Source organism: Drosophila albomicans, chromosome 2L (genome assembly GCF_009650485.2).
Source record: "Drosophila albomicans strain 15112-1751.03 chromosome 2L, ASM965048v2, whole genome shotgun sequence".
In the NCBI taxonomy this organism is placed as follows: Eukaryota; Metazoa; Arthropoda; class Insecta; order Diptera; family Drosophilidae; genus Drosophila; species Drosophila albomicans.
This window is the reverse complement of record NC_047628.2, coordinates 11,249,392-11,271,809: the sequence shown is the minus strand read 5'-3', so window position 1 is coordinate 11,271,809 and position 22,418 is coordinate 11,249,392. Positions and strand designations below refer to the sequence as shown.

Below are 22,418 nucleotides of genomic sequence, written 5' to 3'. Positions count from 1 at the left end.
TCATATGTACAGCATTTTATATATGTTATATTATGCAAGGTGATGCTGAGTAAACTTTTCTCTCTATCTTTCATGAATGAGTATCAGAATAAAACGAAAGCGTGAATGACGATACAAAAATAAGTAAGAAAGCTACATCTATATTTTAAATAAAAGTAAAATATTGCGGTATTATTCTCAAAATATACCGAAAATATACTACAAAAATACTGAACATATAGCAAATGGTTTATATGGTATATCGATAGGTAGCGGGTATAAATATACCAGATTATCAACTCAGCCCCTACTGCAACAGCCGCTTTTTGTCAGTTTAAATATATCCTAAATAAGTGCTTGATTGAAATATATGGTCACACTGTTTAACCGAACCATTTCGATTTGAATATATTGAGTAGCTGACTGTACTTATGTTGTCGCTTAAAATTCGAATTAGAAAATCGAATAATTCAAACTAAATCAATGGTATTTTTTTTTTTCAATATTAAACGACTAACCAAAACAGATTTTATTATTTGTATTCTATTAACTATAATGCTTTCCGTAATATGCTGCCGAATCAATTTGTGTCTCTGGGCATCAGGATGTCAGTCTATCATCGTCAATGTTGATGTGTGATGTGAGTGTTTGCCATTATCTGCAAGCTGCATATCTCGATGGAGAATGCGACATCAGCTCGTCAATCAGTAATCAGCAGATGTCAAACTACTAAACTGCTTCTAACATACACACGACTCAATTCCCAGCAATACACAACTCGATTCGGTCTCCAATTGCAGTCAACGATTCTTGCACTTGGATGCAATCAAACAATGAGAGCGAGACCGAGAATTACACGTGTCTCCCGATGGGTCGCTTATCGCGCTCTCTCTTTCACTCTATTTATTCTCTTGGCTCTTTCTCTCTTTCTTTTGCCTCGACTGCATTATAACATATGCAATCACAATTGTCAATTGTACAAATGACAGCGAGAAAAGAGAATGACTTGCAGACATAGTCAACAATTACGGTTAGTGCCACAGTTTGACTGCGGAAATGCACCCCTCCCCCACCTCCTCAACACCCACCACCCCTCTCCCATCCACACTCCTTAATGTGATTGTGTGGCAAGGCGAGCGAGGACAGCAGCAGCAGTGGAAGTGAAAAGCGAACACTGACACTGCGTCTACGTAGGTCTCGCACAATGAGTCTATAATGGCCATGAATGAGGTAGAAACTGTGACGACGCTAGGCGCGGGGGATGCGGGAGTGGAACTAGGCGCACGAGCCGGCAGCTCTGACATGTGGCAGGTGAACGAGCGATACACTAGAAAGAAGAATAAGAAACCTGTTACCCAGAGCACCCGACTGCAAAATACTCGCTAATTGATATATATGTACATCAAAAAAAAAGTTAATATACTTAGGAAAATAAATAGTGTATAATGATTACAAAAGAAGAATAATGAGAACAATACTAGAATCGACTGACTTTAACTGTCAGATATCATTTTCAATAGATGCAATACATGACAGTATTATTCATAAAATATACCAAAAAATACTAAAATCTAAAGAATGCCATGTTGGGTATATTGGTATACTATTAGGTGGAAAATACACTAAGACTTGACTAGCCGCAATCAACATTGAAATTAAAATTATAATCAACTAATTAATATTTTAATAGGATTAACATAATAAATGATTACTGGAAATAAGAAAAATTTAAAATTATAGAACATTATGGAAACCTTACTTTCGCTGTGGTAATTGAGGAGTTTTCTTCACTTGGAAACAATTATGCGTACAGTCAATTTTCTTACATTGCTTAAAAACAAGCTTGTTATAAGCAAAACTTTACAAGTATATTCTATTTAATCTCCAAGATCGAGATGTCTTAAGTTCATTGAGTATACGCAAAGACAGATGAAGTTGGTCAAGGTCTTCTGTTAAATCCTTTTATTGATTTCTATTTGCTATAACAACGTTAGCATCTTTAGCACATTTTATAAACAATTTTTGACTGGATACAATAAGAAATTTTCTGAAGGCGACTAAACTGAATTGTGCTCTGAAATTTGCGATAAAATAGATAGATGGAAAATTAAAAAACTGTTTCTCACTTTTTTAGTTTATACGGAAATTTAAATAGTTCATGGCGTTACATTACATTGAATAACTTTCGATTGGTACTAAGCTAGAATGCCATCTTACCCTATGACTACCGGGTGTAGAAAGCGAGAAAGAGAGAAGCGAAATAAGAAAACTATTGCATGCCGACAGCCGTTTGACAGGCATTACATTTGCAATACAAAAAAAGGCGCACACCGAGAAGAGCAGAACAGTGAGAAGAAAAAAGAGAGAGAGATAAAGCGAGATAGATACAATGGATAGAGGGCAACAATGGCCTGGGAGAGACGTCGTATATTGTTAATGCAAATTGTATGAATCCTAAGCGTCATTCAAATGTTGGCCAAGCAAAAGCTTTTAAAATATTGCCCAAGTCATGGATGGGATGGCAGAAATCAAATGCGAAATACGAAATGCGAATTCAGCCAGCAACAAATGGCATTGAAAACTTACGCCCAATGGAGTTGGTCGACTTTCGCACTTAAATTTAATAGCTCAGAGCTGAGAAAGTATGCCACAATATATTCTAATTAAAAGCAAGTGCCATCAATCAGGATTCTGCCAGTTGAAGGCGGCGTGGCATGGCATGTTGCATGTGGCATGGTGTGTGTAAACCAAGCACATTTTCCACTTCAATTAATCAGACCAGCCGGCAGCCGATGCCGCCTCCGCCTCCGCCTTCGCTTTCTATTACCCCTCGATAATGTCGCACATGTCAAAAAGCTTGGAATACTTTTAGGCACTTTTATCGCATTAAGCCGTGGCGGGGCGGGGCGGGAAGGAGGAAGATGTCGAGCAGCGTGTTGTGGGCGTTACGTGTGTGGCATGTTATGAGATATCCGAACCACTCGAAGGATATGATAAAAAAAAAATGGAAAAGACAAAGGCAGCAGCTTAATTTCCACCTCCTCTCTCTCTCTCTCTTACTTTGTATTAGCACATAATTATATGAGCCCCATTAAGTTGGCTTTTGGCAGTTGTGATGGCAAATGACCCACAAGCTAAGCGGCTGCCTATCAGGCAAAGAGCCAAAGTCGAACCCCAGTCTGGGCCAACAAATTGAGCAAAGCTGCCAAATGCATCACAAAGTGAAATGATGCAGACTTAAGGCATCTGCATTTAATTGAAGGGCGTCTTCCGCTTCAAGTGTCAGCTTCACAAGATATTCAACGACTCAGAATAATTAGAGAGCTGCTACTTTATGAATTTAATTAATTAGATAATAATATTTTCAGTACTGTTCGGCGTAGTTTTAATTGGTCTTTAACTGCGATAGTTATTCAACAATTCAGTATAATTAAAATACTACTACTATAATACATATTCAAATTTCATATTCTCGAAACTTCTTGGGTAAATTTTACTTATTACTTTAATCCTCTACACTTTCTACAACTCTTTTACGATAGTTAATCAACAACTTAGTATAATTAAAACACTACTACTAAACGAATTGGGGTATTTTTAAATATTATTTTAATACTCTACTCTTAATGCAACTCTCTTATTATAAGCTCCGTATTTTAATCTTTTATTTGGTTGCTTTATCTTGTGATAGTTAGTAAACAATTTAGTATAATTAATATACTACAACTATGCGAATTTCTAATATAATATATGCTTAGGTATTTTTACTTATCATTTTACTCTTTTTACAACTCTTTAATCAGGAGCTCTAGCTACTAATCATCTTAGTCCTTGATAGTTTTCCAATGAGTTGGTATAATTTTTATACTACTACCACGTATTGTTTATTGAGAATAATATTTCCTCTACGGGACTTAATGGTTGTTATCCAATGATTCAGTATAATTCAAATACTATTATTATTTTCTCTACTCGACGTAACGATTGTTATCCAACGATTCAGTATAATTTAAATACTACTACTATTTGAACTCATTATTAATACTTAATACTATATACCAGTTTTAAACTTCAGTTTATTCTCCACTCTTTAATCTCTTAATGTATTTCTTATTCTCTACTCTCTAATCTTTTAATATCTTAATCTACGATAGTTGTCAAAAAATTTGGTTTAATTTTAATACTACTACTAAATGAATTGTTAACTAATAATAATATTTCCTCTACTACTCTTACTATTACTTTCCCTATAAGAATGTATTTTTCTTCTTATTAGCTACTTCTCTATCTTCTGCTTCTATCTATGTTACAACTATTCTTTACTGTATTTACATTGCTAATGAACTCTGAAAGAAGAACGTTGTATTTATTTTTTCATTTTCATCTTTTGCCTTGAGTTTGACAGTGAAAATAGTTTCGACAGCTTCGCAACTTTAGCAATTTTTTGTTTTTTTTTGCAAAACTGCGAAAGCACTTCGTCTCTGTCTCGGATATGAAGTATTTAGCAATGTTATGTAACTGCTTTTTGTGGTGATGGAATTAATTTGCATATCATGGCAGACTTTGTGACGCGACTTGTAAAACAAATTTAAGCATGAAAAACGAGCAAGTTTTTCTGCTCCTTAAATGTATTAAAGCTAATGAGCTCTCACTTCTAATTCGAAACTTTAACTACATTATCATGCTTCTTCGTTATCAGAATATATTAATTCTATCTTTTCGCATTCGCTTTAACTCTATTTCTTGGCATTTACCTTCCAAAGCACGCCCAACCGAATGCCAGCCAACGCCCATTTCAAAAACTAATAATGAGAAAGTAAACTATGAGAACTCGTAAGAGCAGAAAAAAAAATTGTGAAACTTTCTATTGCACACAAAAGTTTTAAAAATATATATTAAAACAAGTGAGAGTGCTGCAGGCAAGAATGAATGACTGAAAGATATCCTAGGAGAAAGAGAAAGTAATGACTGACCAAAAGTATTTATATACTTTAATACAGTTCTTAAATTTTTTATAATAAGTACAGTATTGATTAAAGATTTACGTATACAAATTGCTGTTATTATATGAAATTTATTTCATGGATTAAAACACTCTTAAATAGGTAAATATAATTATTAGGATTGAAGTAGTTTTAAAAGTTAAAAAGATAACGCATAAAATATGTATAAAGTATACCTTTCTTTGTATGCTAAGGGTATATAAATGTGCGACTACCAAATCATATCACAAAGAATCAAACAGAAACTAGAAAAAACATACAAAATAGGCGCCAGTTGCGCGGGCCAAAAAGTTTCGACCGTGTCGAAAAATGTAATAAGTGAAAGAAAGTAAAACTAATAAAAAAAAAAGTAAAAATATTGTTGAATGATATGACCAACTAAGAGTTACTGCGCAAAAGTAGAGAAATTTTCAAAATATATTTTTCTTTTAATGCTGGCATTTTTGTAAACTTCTTTTTAAAATTTAAACTAATTAGAAATTGAAGAATGTGTATAATAACTATAACAAAACATAGTGTAAGTTATAATAAAAATAAACAAAAATTCTAAATAAACTTAAAAACTCATAATGAATTTAATTCACTTGAATAACAAATTTATGCTCAATGCAAAATGTAAATTTTAAAAACAATATTTAAAAATAATATTTTGTATGGAAAAAAGTGCACTGAAGTATTATATTTATTTTAAAACACTTTTTTATGTAAATAATAATATTTTACAAGACAGTGAAAACTTAATTTGATGTATTGCAAAACTATATAATATATATAAAAATAAAACAATTGAATTGTTAAATTTCTCAATTATAAAATTTTTTAGATTATCAAAAAATTGATATCCCTTTCGCTGGCTTTTCTCTCTCTGTTTCTCTGCTTGTTTTCAATGTTATTTGCGATCCCTTTCACGCCTGCACATTAAAATGTCAGTGCGCCAAATTAACGCGTTGAAAACGAATATAAATTAAGCAGCCTACATTAAGGCGCATAAATCAAACGAGTCTCGCGAATGCGAATGTGAATGCGACTGTGAATGTGATTGTGATTGTGACTGTGGTTGCTAAGGGCGCAAAGTGGGCAGCTGCCAATGCGACTTATTTAAATATTTTATGCGCATGAAAAAAGAGAAGTTTCATCCACAGATAAAGCTCATGTGCAAAATGTTGAACAAAAAACAATAAACCAAAAATATTGTTGTTGAAGAATGCAATTCATATAAAAATCTTTTTAAAAACATTATTGCACAAGCTGATTTTTGTCTACGACTTTACGAGAATTCAATAACCTTTTTATTCTCAATGCAAAATGTAAACTGTATAGTCAAATTTAAACAATGATCTTATGCTCAATGTAAATGTAAATTTTATAGACAAATTTTAAATTTTTATAACCGCAACCCATGGGGTGGAAGGGTATTATAACTTTGTGCCGGCAGGAAATGTATGTAACAGGTAGGAGGCATATCCAATCCAATAAAAGATATATATTCTTGATCAGCGTCAACAGCCGAGACGATCTAGCCATGTCTGTCTGTCCGTCTGTCCGTATGAAACACAAAAACTCAGTCCCATTGTCGTTTTGAAAGTATTCGAGAATAATTTCGAGTACTTCGGAGATTGACCCCACTGTCAACACGCGACTGAAAGAAATTGAAATCAATGTTGTTGTCGATGAGTCTTCAAGAAGAAGCTGCTTGGAGCAAACAGAACAGAACCTATTGCTATACATTTTTTATATTTTTATTTTGTTTATTTTTTCGAATTTAAGAAAAATACAGACAATCGTCCGACATTGAAATCTCTTCTCATCCGACATTGCAATTTCTTCTGCCGAAAGAGAATCTAGGCCAAGACTCTAGGTTATCATTGCTTGACCTCTCTCGTTCAGATCTATTGAGCGGAGTCCACATCCGCTTCAGACATTCAATGACTTTAACGAAATAACGAAATTCAGTTCCAAATTCATTTTGTTTGCGGGCAGTCGAAACATTTAAAATGGGCAGAATAAAATTTAACGGAGTTTTATTACTGATAGTCCTTCAAATATTCTTGGTGGCTACAACAACTGGAGATGAAGTGAGTTCAAAGACATAATACTAAGAAGAATAAAGAGTAATTAAAGTGTATCCGTTTTCTTCCTATCAGACGTGTGAATCAGACCGAATAATGGAAGAACAGTGCCGGCTTCATAATTATAAAACTATAAAACCATTGCTCGATTATTTCAGGCAGGTTAGAAATGAGTTAGAACAAAGTGAAACTAAGGAAAAGCAGATAAGTGATCTTATGGAAAAATATCATGAAATTGTAAGAATTCATGAAACATTCATGAAGGAGGCAGCTCTATTAAATGAGTATAAAAACAAAGTAATCAAAGGGGAAAACGATTTGCAATTGTGTCAAAATAAAAATGATAAATCTGTATCTGAAATTAATTCACAACAAAATACTATTCTTAAATTAGAAAAACAATTATCAGATAAATCCACAAACATAGAAAATTGTCAAGTTCAATTAAAATCTGCTAATTCTAGATTAATTGAAAAAGATGAAAATATAAAGATATTTAGTGAGAATATTAAGAGTAACAAAGAACATCAGAAAACACTTGAGTTGGAATTAGAGAAAAGTAAATCTATATTAATAAAGCATGAAAAAGATATTCAGTTATGTCGTTCAGAAATCAACGAATTAAATAGGACATCAGAGAGCATTAAAGAAGAACAGAAAAAGATTCAATTGATATTAAAAGAATGTGAAACTAAGCTAATAGATAAAGTAAATGAAACTAAGCTAAGTCAATCTGAACTTGATAAATTAAGTGCCACAACATGCATCCCTCATGCATCAGGAGTTCATCAACTCAATGTCTCTGGCATAGGTTTATTCAATGTTTTGTGCGATAGTCAGTTAGCTGGACCTGGATGGATTGTAATAGAACAACGAGTTGGGGGAGATGAGAATTTCCATAGGGATTGGGCAACGTATCGCAAAGGTTTCGGTTCTTTTGAAAGTGATTTCTTTCTTGGCTTAGAGAAAATACATCGTATCACGAGCTTGGAGCGTTTCGAACTTTACATACATTTGGTTGATCGGAGAGGAAGAACCTACAACGCTCGTTATGACGATTTCAAAATATCTGATGAAGATAATGGATATGCACTGAGTTTGGGTAAATTCAATGGAACTATTAGGGATAGCATGAGATACAATGAGAACATGAAATTCACAACATTCGATCACGACAACGACAAACATGATGGTGGTAACTGCGCAGTCTGGGCTGAAAATGGCTGGTGGTACAATGCTTGTTCTTATTGGTAAATATTACAAATTTTTATTTTCAAAGGAATACACATAATTATAGATTTTTGTTGTTTCATATGCAGTAATTTAAATGCACGAAATTTGTATATCCATTGGTGGGACACATATCTTAAAGAAGTTAAGATGCTAATTCGCCCCAAAGAAGCGATGAAGAAGTGATAAACTGAAAAGCTGAAATTCCCATATTTGACTCAATTAGGTAATCATTTATATATAATTTAAATCATAAATAAACAAGTAAGAAAGTGTACTCGACTGTAAGATACTCGCTACCCAATTTGATTAAAAGCAATATATTTTGCGGTATTATTCTCAAAATATACCGAATATACTGCAAAAATACTAAAAATATACCAAATGGTATATTTGGTATATCGACATAGCACCGCATTCAAAATATACCATAGACGGCACTATATCAGATTGTCAGCCAAAGCAACTACACCCCTTATAACTAGGTGTTTTTGCCCTTTCAAAAGTATATCTTTAATAACTTCGACAATTTTTATCAAAATTAGCAGCTCTAGATTAATAATTACGCTTGTTATTCTTTTTTTTTATATGGGGCGGAAGGGGCGTGGCAAAATTTTTAAACAAACTTGATCTGCGTTCAAACATAACAAATGCTCTCGAATTAAAATTATAGCTCTATCTCTTAGTGTCTCTGAGATCCAGTGTTTCATACGGACAGACGGACAGACACACAGACGGACAGACGGACATGGCTATATCGTCTCGGCTGTTGACGCTGATCAAGAATACCTACCTGTTACATACATTTCCTGCCGGCACAAAGTTATAACACCTTTCTACCCTATGGGTAGGGGGTATAAAAATTGAAGAATTCCATGTAAATAAATATGAGTATTAGTAGAGTTCGATTTGTAACCAATTTTTCTTGCTGATTGTTCCAATTCATTTCATATACAAATTTTAAAAAACATATTTTACAATATAAAGCTGATTTTTGTCTCTGACAAAATGTCAATAACATTTTTATGCTTAATGGAAAAAGCAAACTTTATAGAAAAACTTGAACAATTTTAACAAACATTTTTATTCTCAATGCCAAATGTAAGTTCTATGGACAAATTTGAGAATTTCTTTCAACATGCTAAGGATTAAGAAATTACGAGAATTTAATAACATTTTTATGCTTGTAAAATTACATATACTTTATGGACAAATTTGAGATGTTCTCTCAAACAGCTAAAGCTAATAAAATGTCTTAATAAATATTGATTATACAAAATAATCTCAAAATCGAGACTTCATTGAATACAAATGTAAGAATTAATAGAGCAGCGGCGCATTCAATAAATAATTCATTAAAGAATTTCAGAAGTAACACAAAATATGTTGTATTCAATTTTTGTTGTTGCATGAATGCAATTCACTTCATGTAAACATTTTTTAAAAATGTTTCGCAATATAAAACAGTTTTTTTTTTCAATAACTTTTTTATGCTCAACGCAAAATGTAAATTTTATAGAAAAAATGTCTTAATAAATATTGATTACAATAATTATGAATTCAATGAATATAAATATATATATTAATAAAGCAGTTCAAACTTGGATAAATAATTCATTGAACTTGCTACTTTAGAGTATTATTGCGTTCGCATTTGCGAATTACGGCGATTTAAAATTTCTCTGCTCACCCTCACTTTGCTTGCAATTGCTTTAAACCCAACGCTTTTGGCCATGTTGTACGTTGGCCATATATTTTGATTTTGATTTTTATTTTTATTTCATTTGTATTTTTATTTTCATTTTTATTTTTATTTTTGTGTTGTGTGCGTGCGTCGGTGTCAAAGGAATTTTTATATTTTCGTACATAATTTATGCGACTTTATTTTCGGTCGAATGCCTGCGGCTGCTGACTGACCCTGAAGTCTCTCCACAATCTACAATCCCAACACGATAACAATGCGCATAATTTACGCCCAAGCGAATTTCGCTAACGCAATGCTAACGTGTCTTTGTTTAATTAGCCAAGTTCGCTGGCATGCAGAAATAACTTGAAAGCTCGCTTTGATTATCCATCAGGCATAAAGTTGCGCAAATTGCCCAATTACCAAAATCGATTTCACTGATACTGATGAGAATGAAAGGTGAATTGAATGGGAAAATGAAAGCAGAGAATGGAATGTAAGTGTCTGAGTCAGTCGACTGTCATTGCTGGGGTAACTGACAGGCGGCAACCATCAACCAACAACCGACAACTGACAACTGACGCACACAAATCAACAGGAGAACAGAGAACAAAACTGAGAACAGAGAACTGAGCATTGAAAGCGAATTGAACGCGTGGCCAGTTCTTAAATAATAAACATGGCCAGAATAAACGTTGGAACTGTGGGCGGAGCTTAACGGTTGAACTCCCCCTCAACCATTTCATACCTTTCACGACTATATTTTTATTGTACTCTCGTATTTATTTACTGCTCAAACACCAACAGCCACACTGAGCAAATATTTATTATTTGCTTGGTGCGATGCATAACATATTGTATAATGCCACAAACAAAACTTGTACATAAGAAAATGAACCGCACCACAAGTTTATTAATTAATGGTAAAACAGCCTCTTAATTTAATTTGAAATACAGCATTCATAATGATAAAAATCACAGTTCTTAAAGAGTATTTTCTATTATTATTAAGGTGTAATTAAAATCCGTAATTTATTTGAAAACTTAACTGTGCTGTGCCTGTTAATAATATTGTGCATTACATTGAGCATTTTCTGTTAATATTAAAGTCTTTTTAGTTATTAAATTAGAGTAAATAAATCTACAATTTATTTAGAAATTTTTTGCTGTATAAATACGTAGAAGACAAGGTTTCAATAATTTAATTTGGAAACAGAACTTTTCGTTGATATTAACAAAGAACCACATGGATTTAATGCAAATGCAAAATCAATATTGAGCTTTCATTTATATATTTTATTTTATGAGAGACACAATTGAAATACATTTTGCATTTGAAGTAAAAATTGCTTTGGCTGCTTTGAACTTTCTTTTTGCTGACATCAATTGAAGTTTTGACCCAAGTTTTGTTAGCCAATTGACAGCTAAAAGTAATCTTTAAATTGATTCATTTGCCTGTCAGCTTCTTTTGGCCACAACTTTATTGGAAATACTAAGTGAAAAGTGAAAGTGAGAGTTAAATTGATGCACCTTTCGACAACTTTGATGATCTTTGTGTGCGCTTCAATTTCCAAGTGAAAGCAAGGGCAACAGGGCAAAGGGAAAACGAATTACAGAGGTAACTTCAACGGCAAACTTTGTTATTTCGGACCTTCAATTGACTGCTGAGAGGCAAACTCACCACGCAAATGCCTTGAAGCAGACTCGGCAAAATTTTTAATTGAAATTAGCATAGAACATTTTGATGTTGCCGCAAATTTGCCATTGGCTCCATTAACAATTGACTGTGGTTTCGCAGTGAATTTTCCAGCTGTGAGTTGGCCAAACAATAAGGTTCTACTGCGATGGGGGGTCGGTCTCTATATATATATATATCGAGCTATGGGCGAATGCCTTTTGGAAGAGAGCCAAAAAAACAGAACCACGATCCCAGGAAGCTAATCAGCAGACAACTATTTGCAGGCAATTTTTACTCGCCTGCTCCTCATTTCCCTTCTCATTCCCATTCACATTCCCATTCTCATTCATTTTCGCCCATTTTCCTAACCAAATTGCAACGCCCACTTCCATCTCTCCCATTGTCATATCTAATCAAAGCGAAATGAATGAAACACTTGACAACATTTCCACGATTCGCTCTCCTTTGTCCATTCCATGCACAGACAAATAACATAGACGAAAGCTCGAACACCAAAAAAGGAAAAAAAGAATCTATTTGTTTAATATATTGCGATTAGGCTATTCTTAGCCTGTTCCAATCACAGCCCCCAAGGCGCATTAGACTTTTGTTTACGCATCATTTGGTCATTTGGGGCTCTTTGCTTTCACTCCGACACTCACTAATAACAAATTTATTATAGCCGCTTATCAATCACAGACCTCGCTCAAGTGGAACTTCGACTGTCTTTGACTGCGCATCGATATTTTGTTCGATTTGTGTGGCCAGCTAAGCAAATGCATTTGTGTGTTCACCAAACGCGTTGCCCACTTTTAGCCAATGGACTGTAAAGCGAGATTGTGCCAAGAGTTTATCACCCAGTGTATGGTTTAACGATGTACAACACACAAGTGTCTGAATAACAGGTTGAAAGTAGAAGATTGCGATGTAAAATAATTGTGGATATTTTGAATTATTTTGCTCGCTAAAAAATTATATTTAGTTTAACAGTTGAATGGCTTAAAAAGCTTTTTTGGTATATTGATATACTTTTATATTTAGAATATGCCAAACGAATATACCAACAATAGTGAAAGATACCGAATCATATATGAGGTATATTGATATTAAAAAAAAATGTATACCACAGAGTACAAAATATACCAGATTGTTAACCAAAGTAACTCAGACAGTCGACACACCTATATTTGCTTCCTTCAACACTTCGTTTAACGATTCTATTGTAAAATCACATTTAACATAACATAATAAAGCTTATTTGAAATAATACTTAAGGATTGATAGTTAATTTAAACCGAATGATATTCATAATTTAAACTTGAAAACTTGATGAAAAAGATATAAATACTAAAGCAATAAAAGTCCCTCTATAACAGTTTAGATGAACAATAATTAAATACATCAAATTAAATATAAAGCAAAAAGAAATATGTGAAAATGAAGAAACAAAATGCAAGTTAGCATAAGAAAAGCAGCCTTGTTAAATGTATCGATTGGAAAGGCTCTTCGAATGCCAATCTCTGATAGTCTTTATTATCTGCAAAGTTAAAAAGAGCATTCAGTGCTAAAGAGATGTAACATTTAAAGCCCTTGGGAGATCGAAAGCGAGCAAAAAGTGTACACTTAGTCACCAAGTAGAATGGCTTTAGAAATCTTCAGTTGAAATCTGAAGGATAATCAGAAGCAGAGCACACGCACTCAGTCTCAGTCTCTGGCCTTTTCATGTCCGGTGATTGTAACTTTGGGCAGAGGCGATGATAAATACATAAACAAACAACAAACAGGCAATGACAGTTGGGTGGAGAGAAGGGGCTGAAAGGCATTGATACAGTAGAAGAGGAGGAGGCAGCGCATTAATTCCAGACCAACACTTGAGCCGCTTATTAGGAGTGCCCTGAAGGAGAGAGAGAGAGAGAGAGAGAGGAGCGAGCAGGCAGCAAAGAGGCAAATTATGTAGCCTTTTCGGGGGGGCGTTAGAACCACAACCAGGGTCAGTTTAGCCAGGTCGAGGTCAGGCAATGGTGTTGCAAACAATAACTTTAGGCTTTTCCATGTCAACAAACATTAACACGGACACCAACTAAACGCAGAGCCAGGGGGAAGAGGCGAAAGAGGAGAGCACATTGTTGAAATCAAGTGAAGCGGATATGAGTGCGAGTGCGTGAGTGTGGGTGTGAGTGTGAGTGTATTCACAAGTGACAGCTCCTTAGCAAGTTGCGTTGATACTCGCCAACAACAGAGCCATCGAAGCAAATTCGACATGCCAGCCAGCCAGCCAGCACATTCCCATCCTTCCTTCCTTCCCTCCGTTCCCTTCCCTTCCTTCTTCGCTCCCTCGAAGACCGAATAAGTATGCTTTATTATTAGAAAAGTCGGAAGCTGACTGCGGGCGAAGGACGAAGGATGAAAGCAAAACTCGACTTGGCTTGTGCGTCTTGATGTATGCAAAATTTTGTGTTGATAAAGTTATCAACGACAACATTTGCATTGTGTTTCACTTGCGGGCTGTCATGTCCCTCTTTTCACAATACTCTGCCCAGAGCAGGGTCCCCTAAATTGCAGACTGCTGCTGATAAGCAAACGCTTCAAGGGTTAACGAAGTAAAATAAAAAGAGCAGATTAAATTAGTAAGAATATACACAAAAGTTAACAACAATGTGATTGCTTGCTTTTTGCTAAAAAAAAATATAAAACTACACATGTTTTGAACCCTGAACATCTTGTTTGTTATTTTGGGGCATTTTATGGCAGCAAGTGCAGAGTAGATGAGCACGTACCTTTTCACCTAGATACGTGCGAATGTGTGTACGCTGGCTATTTATTTATTTATGCGCAAATAGGCGGCAGTGTCTATATAATAAAGGTAAAAATAGCAACATCTGACACGCTGCGACACATTTTATGACAAGAGCCAACACAAATTAAGCAAATGAGACCATTGATCTGCCAACATGTGAGCTAAATTTATAGTATTCTATGTAAATTTTAATTAGAACAAACACGCACTGGAAATAATAAAATTTATAATGAAAATCACGCTAGAAATACTAAAATAAAATATATACCAAATAAATAAAATAATATTTTCAAATAAAAGCAAAATAGTGCAATTTAATTCTAAGGATATACAACATTAATATATCGACATATATACCAAAATATACCGAAACAGTACGGTATTAATCATAAAATGTACCAAATTAATGTACCGAAATAATACTTAAATATATCGATTGTGATATATCCGCTACCCATTTTCAATCAAATCAAAACAGTGTGGTATTATTCATGAAATATACCAAATTGATAAACCAAAATAACACTAAAATATACCGAAACAATGAAATGATATTCCTAAAACATACCAAGATAGTGTACTATTTTGAAAATATACCGAATTAGTATACCAAAATAATACTGAAATATATCAAAGGTTATCATAATACAATAACAATCGGTTATTCAGTTTTCATTTCACAAGTTTTGAATTCACAACAAGTAGTTTGCACTTTAATATTTATTAATTAATTTATTAATATTAATTGAGCCTTTTTGAATTCCACTATAGAACTTAATGATGACATCATTTTTAAGACTCAATGATAACATTTGTCCTATTTTATTTCTTTTTGAAACTCTATTTGCCTACTGACTTTCTTTTATCGACAAACTGTAATAGACAGAAGAATACAGAAATGAACCGGTTGATGCAATAGTTGATGCTTAAAAGACGAATATTTCAGTAGTGTTGAATCAGATCATTTATTCCGCTCATATGGAAACAGCGCTTTTTTATAATCAAGAAAACCTTAGACATCTCTAATATTAATGAACCTACATAAATAACATGTGTTCTTCCTCTAATGCTTTAAAACGCAATCTAAACAATAATGCTGTAGGAATAGTACCTGAATTTAAATCTTATAAGAGAAACTGAAAACTGTTGAATCTATAACTAAAATGATTTTGGCTTACAGGGTAACTCTTAGTTCATATTTTTTCACCATCGTTAAGCGACCGGTTATTGGCGAAAAGTCGCTTGAAAAGAAACTTCTGATGGTATCGCCAAAGAAAAATTGGAAATTGTTAAACTGCGCATGTTTTCTCTGTTGCTTTTGTTGGCAACTTAAAAATTGCAAAATATGCAAAACGTGGCTTAATTTTATGCGTTAAAAGTTTCCTGTTTGTAGTTTCACCTTAAAGTGCTGCACAAATAATCGCAACAGTTTTTCTATTTCAAAGTTTTAAGCTTTTTGGCTTTGTTTAATGGTCAAGCCGGAGAAACAAACTAAGTAAATAAATAATTATTAAGCGGAAAAAACTAGGCTTAATGCGAAACTCAAGACCTGCGCAAATAAGCAAAGTGTGCAAATTAGAAAATGCCCGAGTTTATTTTATTGAAATATTTAACTGGTTTCGCTTTGTCTGAATGTTGCCTCATTTGATTGCCCAGGTTTGATTCCATATTTATATTCCGTTGTGAGTCATATTTATGCGTTTATTCATTAGCAGCCATTAGTATCGAGCTCGAAGCTATTTGTAATTAATAATTAAATTGTTTCAATCGATGATGGACTTCGCTCGAGTACGATTAATATGCGTAAATTGCTCTTCATATGCTCTATAAACGTTTGATAAATTATAAATTAATCAATACGCATTTCTATGCTAATTATATCCCCTTAATTCATGATTGTGTCGTTATTAAAATTTAATAAATGCGTTTAAATCTTTCTTTGCTTTATCAAAAGAATTATTTACCAGTTCGTTCATACTTTGTGGGTGAAATATTTTAATAAAATGCACTGTGAAATAAAGCAGCCAACAACAGATGCCATAAAAAGGCATTTACTTTATAGGCAGTTGGCTTCTTTTTATACCCGCTACCAATAGGATAGAAAGGTATTATAACTTTGTGCCGGCAGGAAATGTATGTAACAGGTAGAAGGAGGCATCTCCGACCCCAGAAAGTATATATATTCTTGATCGATGTACCTATGTCCGTCTGTCTGTCTGTCCATATAAAACACTGGATCTCAGAGACTATAAGAGAAAGAGCAATTTGTTTTCGACAGTATTTATTATGTTTGCACGCAGATCAAGTTTATTTCAAATTTTTGTCATGCCCACATCCGCCCCGCTAGCCAACAAAAATCGAATAAAAAGCGTAATTTTAAAGCGCGGCATTTACAATAATAACTATAATAATTGTGATTCCTGAAAATTTGGTTGTGATCAGATAAAAATCGTCGAATATATATACAGGATAATCATAAGTTTACTGACTTTTAAGTATTTGCACCTCTATTGAAAGCATCTAAAGATTTAAATTTGCTACATCAAAAGATACAATAAGATGCAATAAAAACTGAAAAATGTCCATTCAAAAAATAAATCGCTGCATTAAATAGTCGCTCGTTTTATTTTCCAGAACGCAATTTCCTAATGCACCAATCATATATAAATGATTACATAATTGAGTCAAATATGGGAATTTCAGCTGTTCAGTTTACCACTTCTTCATCTCTTCTTTGAGGCGAATTAGCATCTTAACTTCTTTAAGTACAATATACTCGTACCCCTTTTCCTTCCAACGTAGATTTGGCCCATATGGTGCATTTAAATGACTGCATAAGAAATAACAAAAATCTATAATTATGTGTATTCCTTCGAAAATAAAAATTTGCAATATTTACCAAGAAGCACAACTTTTGTACCACCAGCCACTTTCAAACAGTCTGCGCAATTACCATTATCAACTTTGTCGTTGTCGTGATCGAATGTTGAGAATTTCATGTTTTCAGAGTATTTCACGCTATCCGCAATAGTTCCATTGAATTTACCCAAACTCAGTGCATATCCATTATCTTCATCAGATATTTTGAAGTCGTCATAACGAATGTTGTAGGTACTTTCATTCTGAGCAACCAAATGTATGTAAAGTTCGAAACGCTGCAAGCTCGTGATACGATGTAATTTCTCTAATCCAAGAAAGAAATCACTTTCAAAAGAACCGAAACCTTTGCGATACGTTGCCCAATCCCTATTGAAACTCTCTTTTCCCCCAACTCGTTGTTGTATTACAATCCATCCAGGTCCAGCTAACTGACTATCGCACAAAACATGGAATAAACCCATGCCAGAGACATTGAGTTGATGAATTCCTGAATAATCTCCGAAGGGGAGGCATGTTGTGGGAATTAATTCACATTGACTAAGCTTAGTTTTACATTCTTTTAATTTCAATTCAATCTTTTTCTGTTCTTCTATAATGTTTTCTGATGGCCTATTTAATTTGTTGACTCCTGAACATACCTGAATATCTTTTTCATGCTTTATTATTATAGATTTACTCTTCTCTAATTCCAACTCAAGTGTTTTCTGATGTTCTGTGTTATTTTTAATATTCTCACTCAGTCTCTTTATATTTTCATCTTTTTCAATTAATCTAGAATTAAGAGATTTTAATTGAACTTGACAATTTTCTAAGATGGTGGATTTAGCTGATAGTTGTTCTTTTAATTTAAGAATCATATTTTGTTGTGAATTAATTTCAGATTCAGATTTATCAACTTTATTTTGACACAATTGCAAATCGTTTTCCCCATTGATTACTTTGTTTTTATACTCATTTAATAGAGCTGCCTCCTTCATGAATGTTTCATGAATTCTTACAATTTCATGATATTTTGCCATAAGATCAGAATTTAATTCACTTATCTGCTTTTCCTTAGTTTCACTTTGTTCTATCTCATTTCTAACCTGCCTGAAATAATCGAGCAAAGGCTTTACAGTCTTATAGTTATGAATACGGCACTGTTCTTCCATTTTTCGGTCTGATTCACACATCTGATAGGAAGAAAAAGTATACACTTTAATCACTCTTTATTCTTCTTAGTATTATGTCTTTGATCTCACTTCATCTTCAGTTGTTGTAGCCACCAAGAATATTTGAAGGACCATCAGGAACAAAACTCCGTTAAATTTTATTCTGCCCATTTTAAATGTTTCGACTGCCCGCAAACAAAATGAATTTGGAACTGAATTTCGTTATTTCGTTAAAGTCATTGAATGTCTGAAGCGGATGTGGACTGCGCTCAATAGATCTGAACGAGAGAGGCCAAGTAATGATAATCTAGACTCTCTGCCCTAGATTCTCTTTCGGCAGAAGAAATTTCAATGTCGGATGAGAAGACATTTCAATGTCGGATGATCGTCTGTAATTTTTTCTGTTCTGTTTGCTCCAAGCAGCTTCTTCTTGAAGACCCATCGACAACAACATTGTTTTCAATTTCTTTCAGTCGCGTGTTGACGTAATTATGCTCGAATACTTTCAAAACGATAATGGTTTTAGTTTGTATTAATGTTATTGTATTATTGTATTATGTTATGTATATGCTGACAAATATTTGGTTAGCAAATTTAAAAACAACTTGATTAAGTTAATAAGAGTATAATTGATTTTTTATACCAGCTTCCCATAGGGTAGAAGGGTATTATAACTTTGTGCCGGCAGGAAATGTATGAAACAGGTAGAAGGAGGCATCTCCGACCCTATAAAGTATCTATATTCTTGATCAGCGTCAACAGCCGAGACGATCTAGCCATGTCCGTCTGTCCGTCTGTGTGTCTGTCCGTCTGTCCGTATGAACACCTAGATCTCAGAGTCTATAAGAGATAGAGCTATAATTTTTTCGACAGCATTTGATATGTTTGCACGCAGATCAAGTTTGTTTCAAATTTTTGCCACGCCCCATTCCGCCCCCGCAAATCAAAAAAATCGAATAACAAGCGTAATTTTAAAGCTAAAGTAATTACTATATTAGTTATGATTCCTGAAAATTTGGTTGCGACCAGATAAAAATTGTCGAAGTTATTAAAGAAATACTTTTGTATGGGCAAAATCGCCTACTTACTAGGCGTCTTAGTTGCTTTGGTTAACAATCTGGTATATTGTGCCGTCTATGGTATATTTTAAATGCGGTATTATATTGATATACCAAATATACCATTTGGTATATTTTAGTATGTTTGCAGTATATTCGGTATATTTTGAGAAAAATACCGCAATATATTAGCCTTTATTCAAAATGGGTAGTGGGTATCTCACAGTCGAGTATACTCGACTGTGGCTTCTTTGTTGTTTTTCATTAAGGCTGATTAAGGTCGTTTATTAATTATGGCGAATGCGTTTTAAAGTATTTCGCACAGCAAAAAGTTTTAATTGACTATTAAGCATGGCTTATAAGCAAATGGGAATTCTTGCAGTATATTTAAATATTTAATTAAAGCGTAGGCAAAAAGCATGTTGCCTGCTCTCAATGCGTTTTAGGCATTCTTCGCATGCCATTTACCACACTTTCTCTTTCTCTTTCTCTCACTCTCTCGCACTTTCTCTCTGCGTATATCTTATTTTCTCTAACTCGCTTTATGGGTTTGTGTTTATGTGTGAACGTGCTTTTCACTCGACTTCCTTCTGCATTTGCAGTTAGCACTGCAAAATTTTCATTTAAATGCCCAGCCCACAAAAGTATGCAATGATTTTTGTGTTTGTAATTGTGTTTGTGCGTGTGTGTGTGTGTGTGTGTATGAGCATCACATTTGCTAGTGTGCGTTGCGAATGCACTTTGAGTTTGTTGTGCACGGTGGTTACGGAGTAAGTACTTTGTGGTTAACTTATTAAAAATTTTAAGATTACGTATACATCTTATTTTTCGTAGTTTCATAGAAAATTCGAGATGAACTTAACCCTTAACCTTCTATTCTAAAGTTGTTTTGTCGCAATTTAATTATTAATGAAAGTACATCATTTTATTCACTGACTATTTGAAACTAAAATATCCTAATCAACATTTGTTAGATTCAAAGAAATCCCTCTTCATTTTTTTAACATATGATGTAGCTACTTTCCGTATGAACTCTAGAAAACTTTTTCATTTTTATTTTTTCATTCTGAATGCACTTTGTGTTATACACGATGGAATAGTAATCGTACATATTTTTTGGTAAACTTATTAGAATTGCAAAGCATCGAATTCGTAGTGACACATTCGAGATGAACAAAAACTTACACTGACAGATATAATTACATATTTAAATGCTGATTTATTGTAATTAAAATACAAAAGAGTGATAACGTTTTTTTCAAATTTATTTTAGGTTTATTGAAGTTTTTTGCATTTTAATTACTTCCTGCTATCCACAAAACAACTTAAAGGAATTATATTAAAAATAAATATCATAAATAACTACTAGATCAAAAATTTAACAAGTGCTCAAACTTGTTGCGATCTTAATTGGTTTGGCTGGCAATCTGGAATATTTTGAACTATATTGTATATTTTGAATGTCAACATACCAAATATAACTTTCAGTATATTTAAGTATTTTGTATTGTATTTTCGGTATATTTTTAAAATATAGTTTAGTTTTTTGCTTTAAATATCCAAATGCATATTCACAGTTTTAATCTGGAAAATCAATCTAATGATTTTTTTACGGCACTTCCTCCATATATTTTTTAACATTTAATGCGGCTACTTGCTCCACAGTTCCACAAACACATTCACACTCATGTGTGTATTGGTCTCTGTGTGTGAATGTGTGTGTGCTAAGTGCGCTTGTTCTAGATAATTAAAAATGTCATGCAGTTTTAGCTCTTGCCGACTTTTTGTGCTTAATTTCATTCAGTTGCAAAGTTTTTCTACTTTCTTACTTTTGTTTCTGCATGAATTGCTTTAACTCTGCTTACACAGAATGTGCGATAGAACAACAACATTAACAAAAACATTTTAAATTCAAATTTTGTGCTTAATTTCAGATGGTGATTATGCGCATTTGGCGTGTGTGTGTGTGTGTGTGTGTGTGAAATTCTTACACTCGACTTGACAATGGGTTGGGCAGAAGGCGTTGCCTCTAATGTCAGGCAACACACGTTGCGTTGATCCCAACAGCTGAGCGATATTAAATGGCATCGCTTAAAGTGTTGAGCGACAAACTTTGAAAATCATTTACAATTTGTTTCGCTTGCAGTGCCTTAAATTCTGCTGCCCAACAAATCGATATAAATTGCCTGACTGAAATCTGTGTCAAACACACAAAACGATTTTCAAGTATTCTGCGTTATGGAAATCCCAAACGCACGCAGCAGATACGAACGAGGGAGAATCCCAGAGTCAAGTGATGCGATGCGATGCGATGCGACCACGCCCCTATCCTAGTTAAACGCCTACTCAGGGGGTTACCGCACAGCCTCTGCCTCTATCTCTGCCTCTGTTGCTGGCATGTTCATTCAAAATGCGACGCATGGCAGCAGCAAACTTTGCATTCTTTTTTAGAATTGAAATGTGAGAGTGCCACAGGTGAAGACCGACAATTAAAACGAATAGTTTCATACTCTTCAAGAGTACTGGGATAATGTCGAAACAGCTGCAATAAGAATATATAGTTGGTGTTGTGATATTAATAACATCGGTTTAAAAGAAGGAAGAAAGCTGCAGTCAAGTGTGCTCGACAGTGAGACACTCGCAACCCATTTTAAACAATCAATATTCCAAAAATATAGTATACCGAATTAATATACCACAACAGCACTAAAATATACCATACACCATATTTGGTATATACCATAGAACACAAAATATACCAGAATATCAGCCAAATAAACTCCGTTACACATATTTTTACTACAAAAATCCCTAAATATACCAACGATTATATTTGGTATACCGTTAAAGTACTACATACACTCGAAATATACCGCAGAGTACAAAATA

The 22,418-nt window shown here is 33.8% G+C and overlaps 3 protein-coding genes across 6 annotated transcripts in view; 2 read left to right on the top strand and 1 right to left on the bottom strand.

Annotated features, from left to right (window-relative positions):
• LOC117565699 (fibrinogen-like protein 1) overlaps positions 1-22,418 on the top strand; it is a 169,469-nt gene that overhangs the window by 27,356 nt on the left and 119,695 nt on the right. The gene's annotated exons all lie outside the window — the stretch shown is intronic.
• The window catches only part of LOC117565729 (fibrinogen-like protein 1), a 47,881-nt gene that overhangs the window by 22,873 nt on the left and 2,590 nt on the right, over positions 1-22,418 (top strand). The window contains exons 4-5 of the mRNA XM_052002626.1: positions 7,977-8,301; positions 8,371-8,507. Of these exons, the coding sequence (XP_051858586.1) occupies positions 7,977-8,301; positions 8,371-8,467 (422 nt within the window). The 3' untranslated portion in view covers positions 8,468-8,507. The remainder of the gene's footprint in view (positions 1-7,976; positions 8,302-8,370; positions 8,508-22,418) is intronic.
• On the bottom strand, positions 17,062-17,947 carry LOC127565188 (ficolin-2-like). The gene is made up of 2 exons (XM_052002647.1): positions 17,340-17,947; positions 17,062-17,270 (listed from the first exon to the last, which is right to left on the bottom strand). Exons 1-2 carry the CDS (start codon positions 17,779-17,781, stop codon positions 17,263-17,265), a joined length of 450 nt encoding a protein of 149 aa, XP_051858607.1. The 5' UTR covers positions 17,782-17,947; the 3' UTR covers positions 17,062-17,262.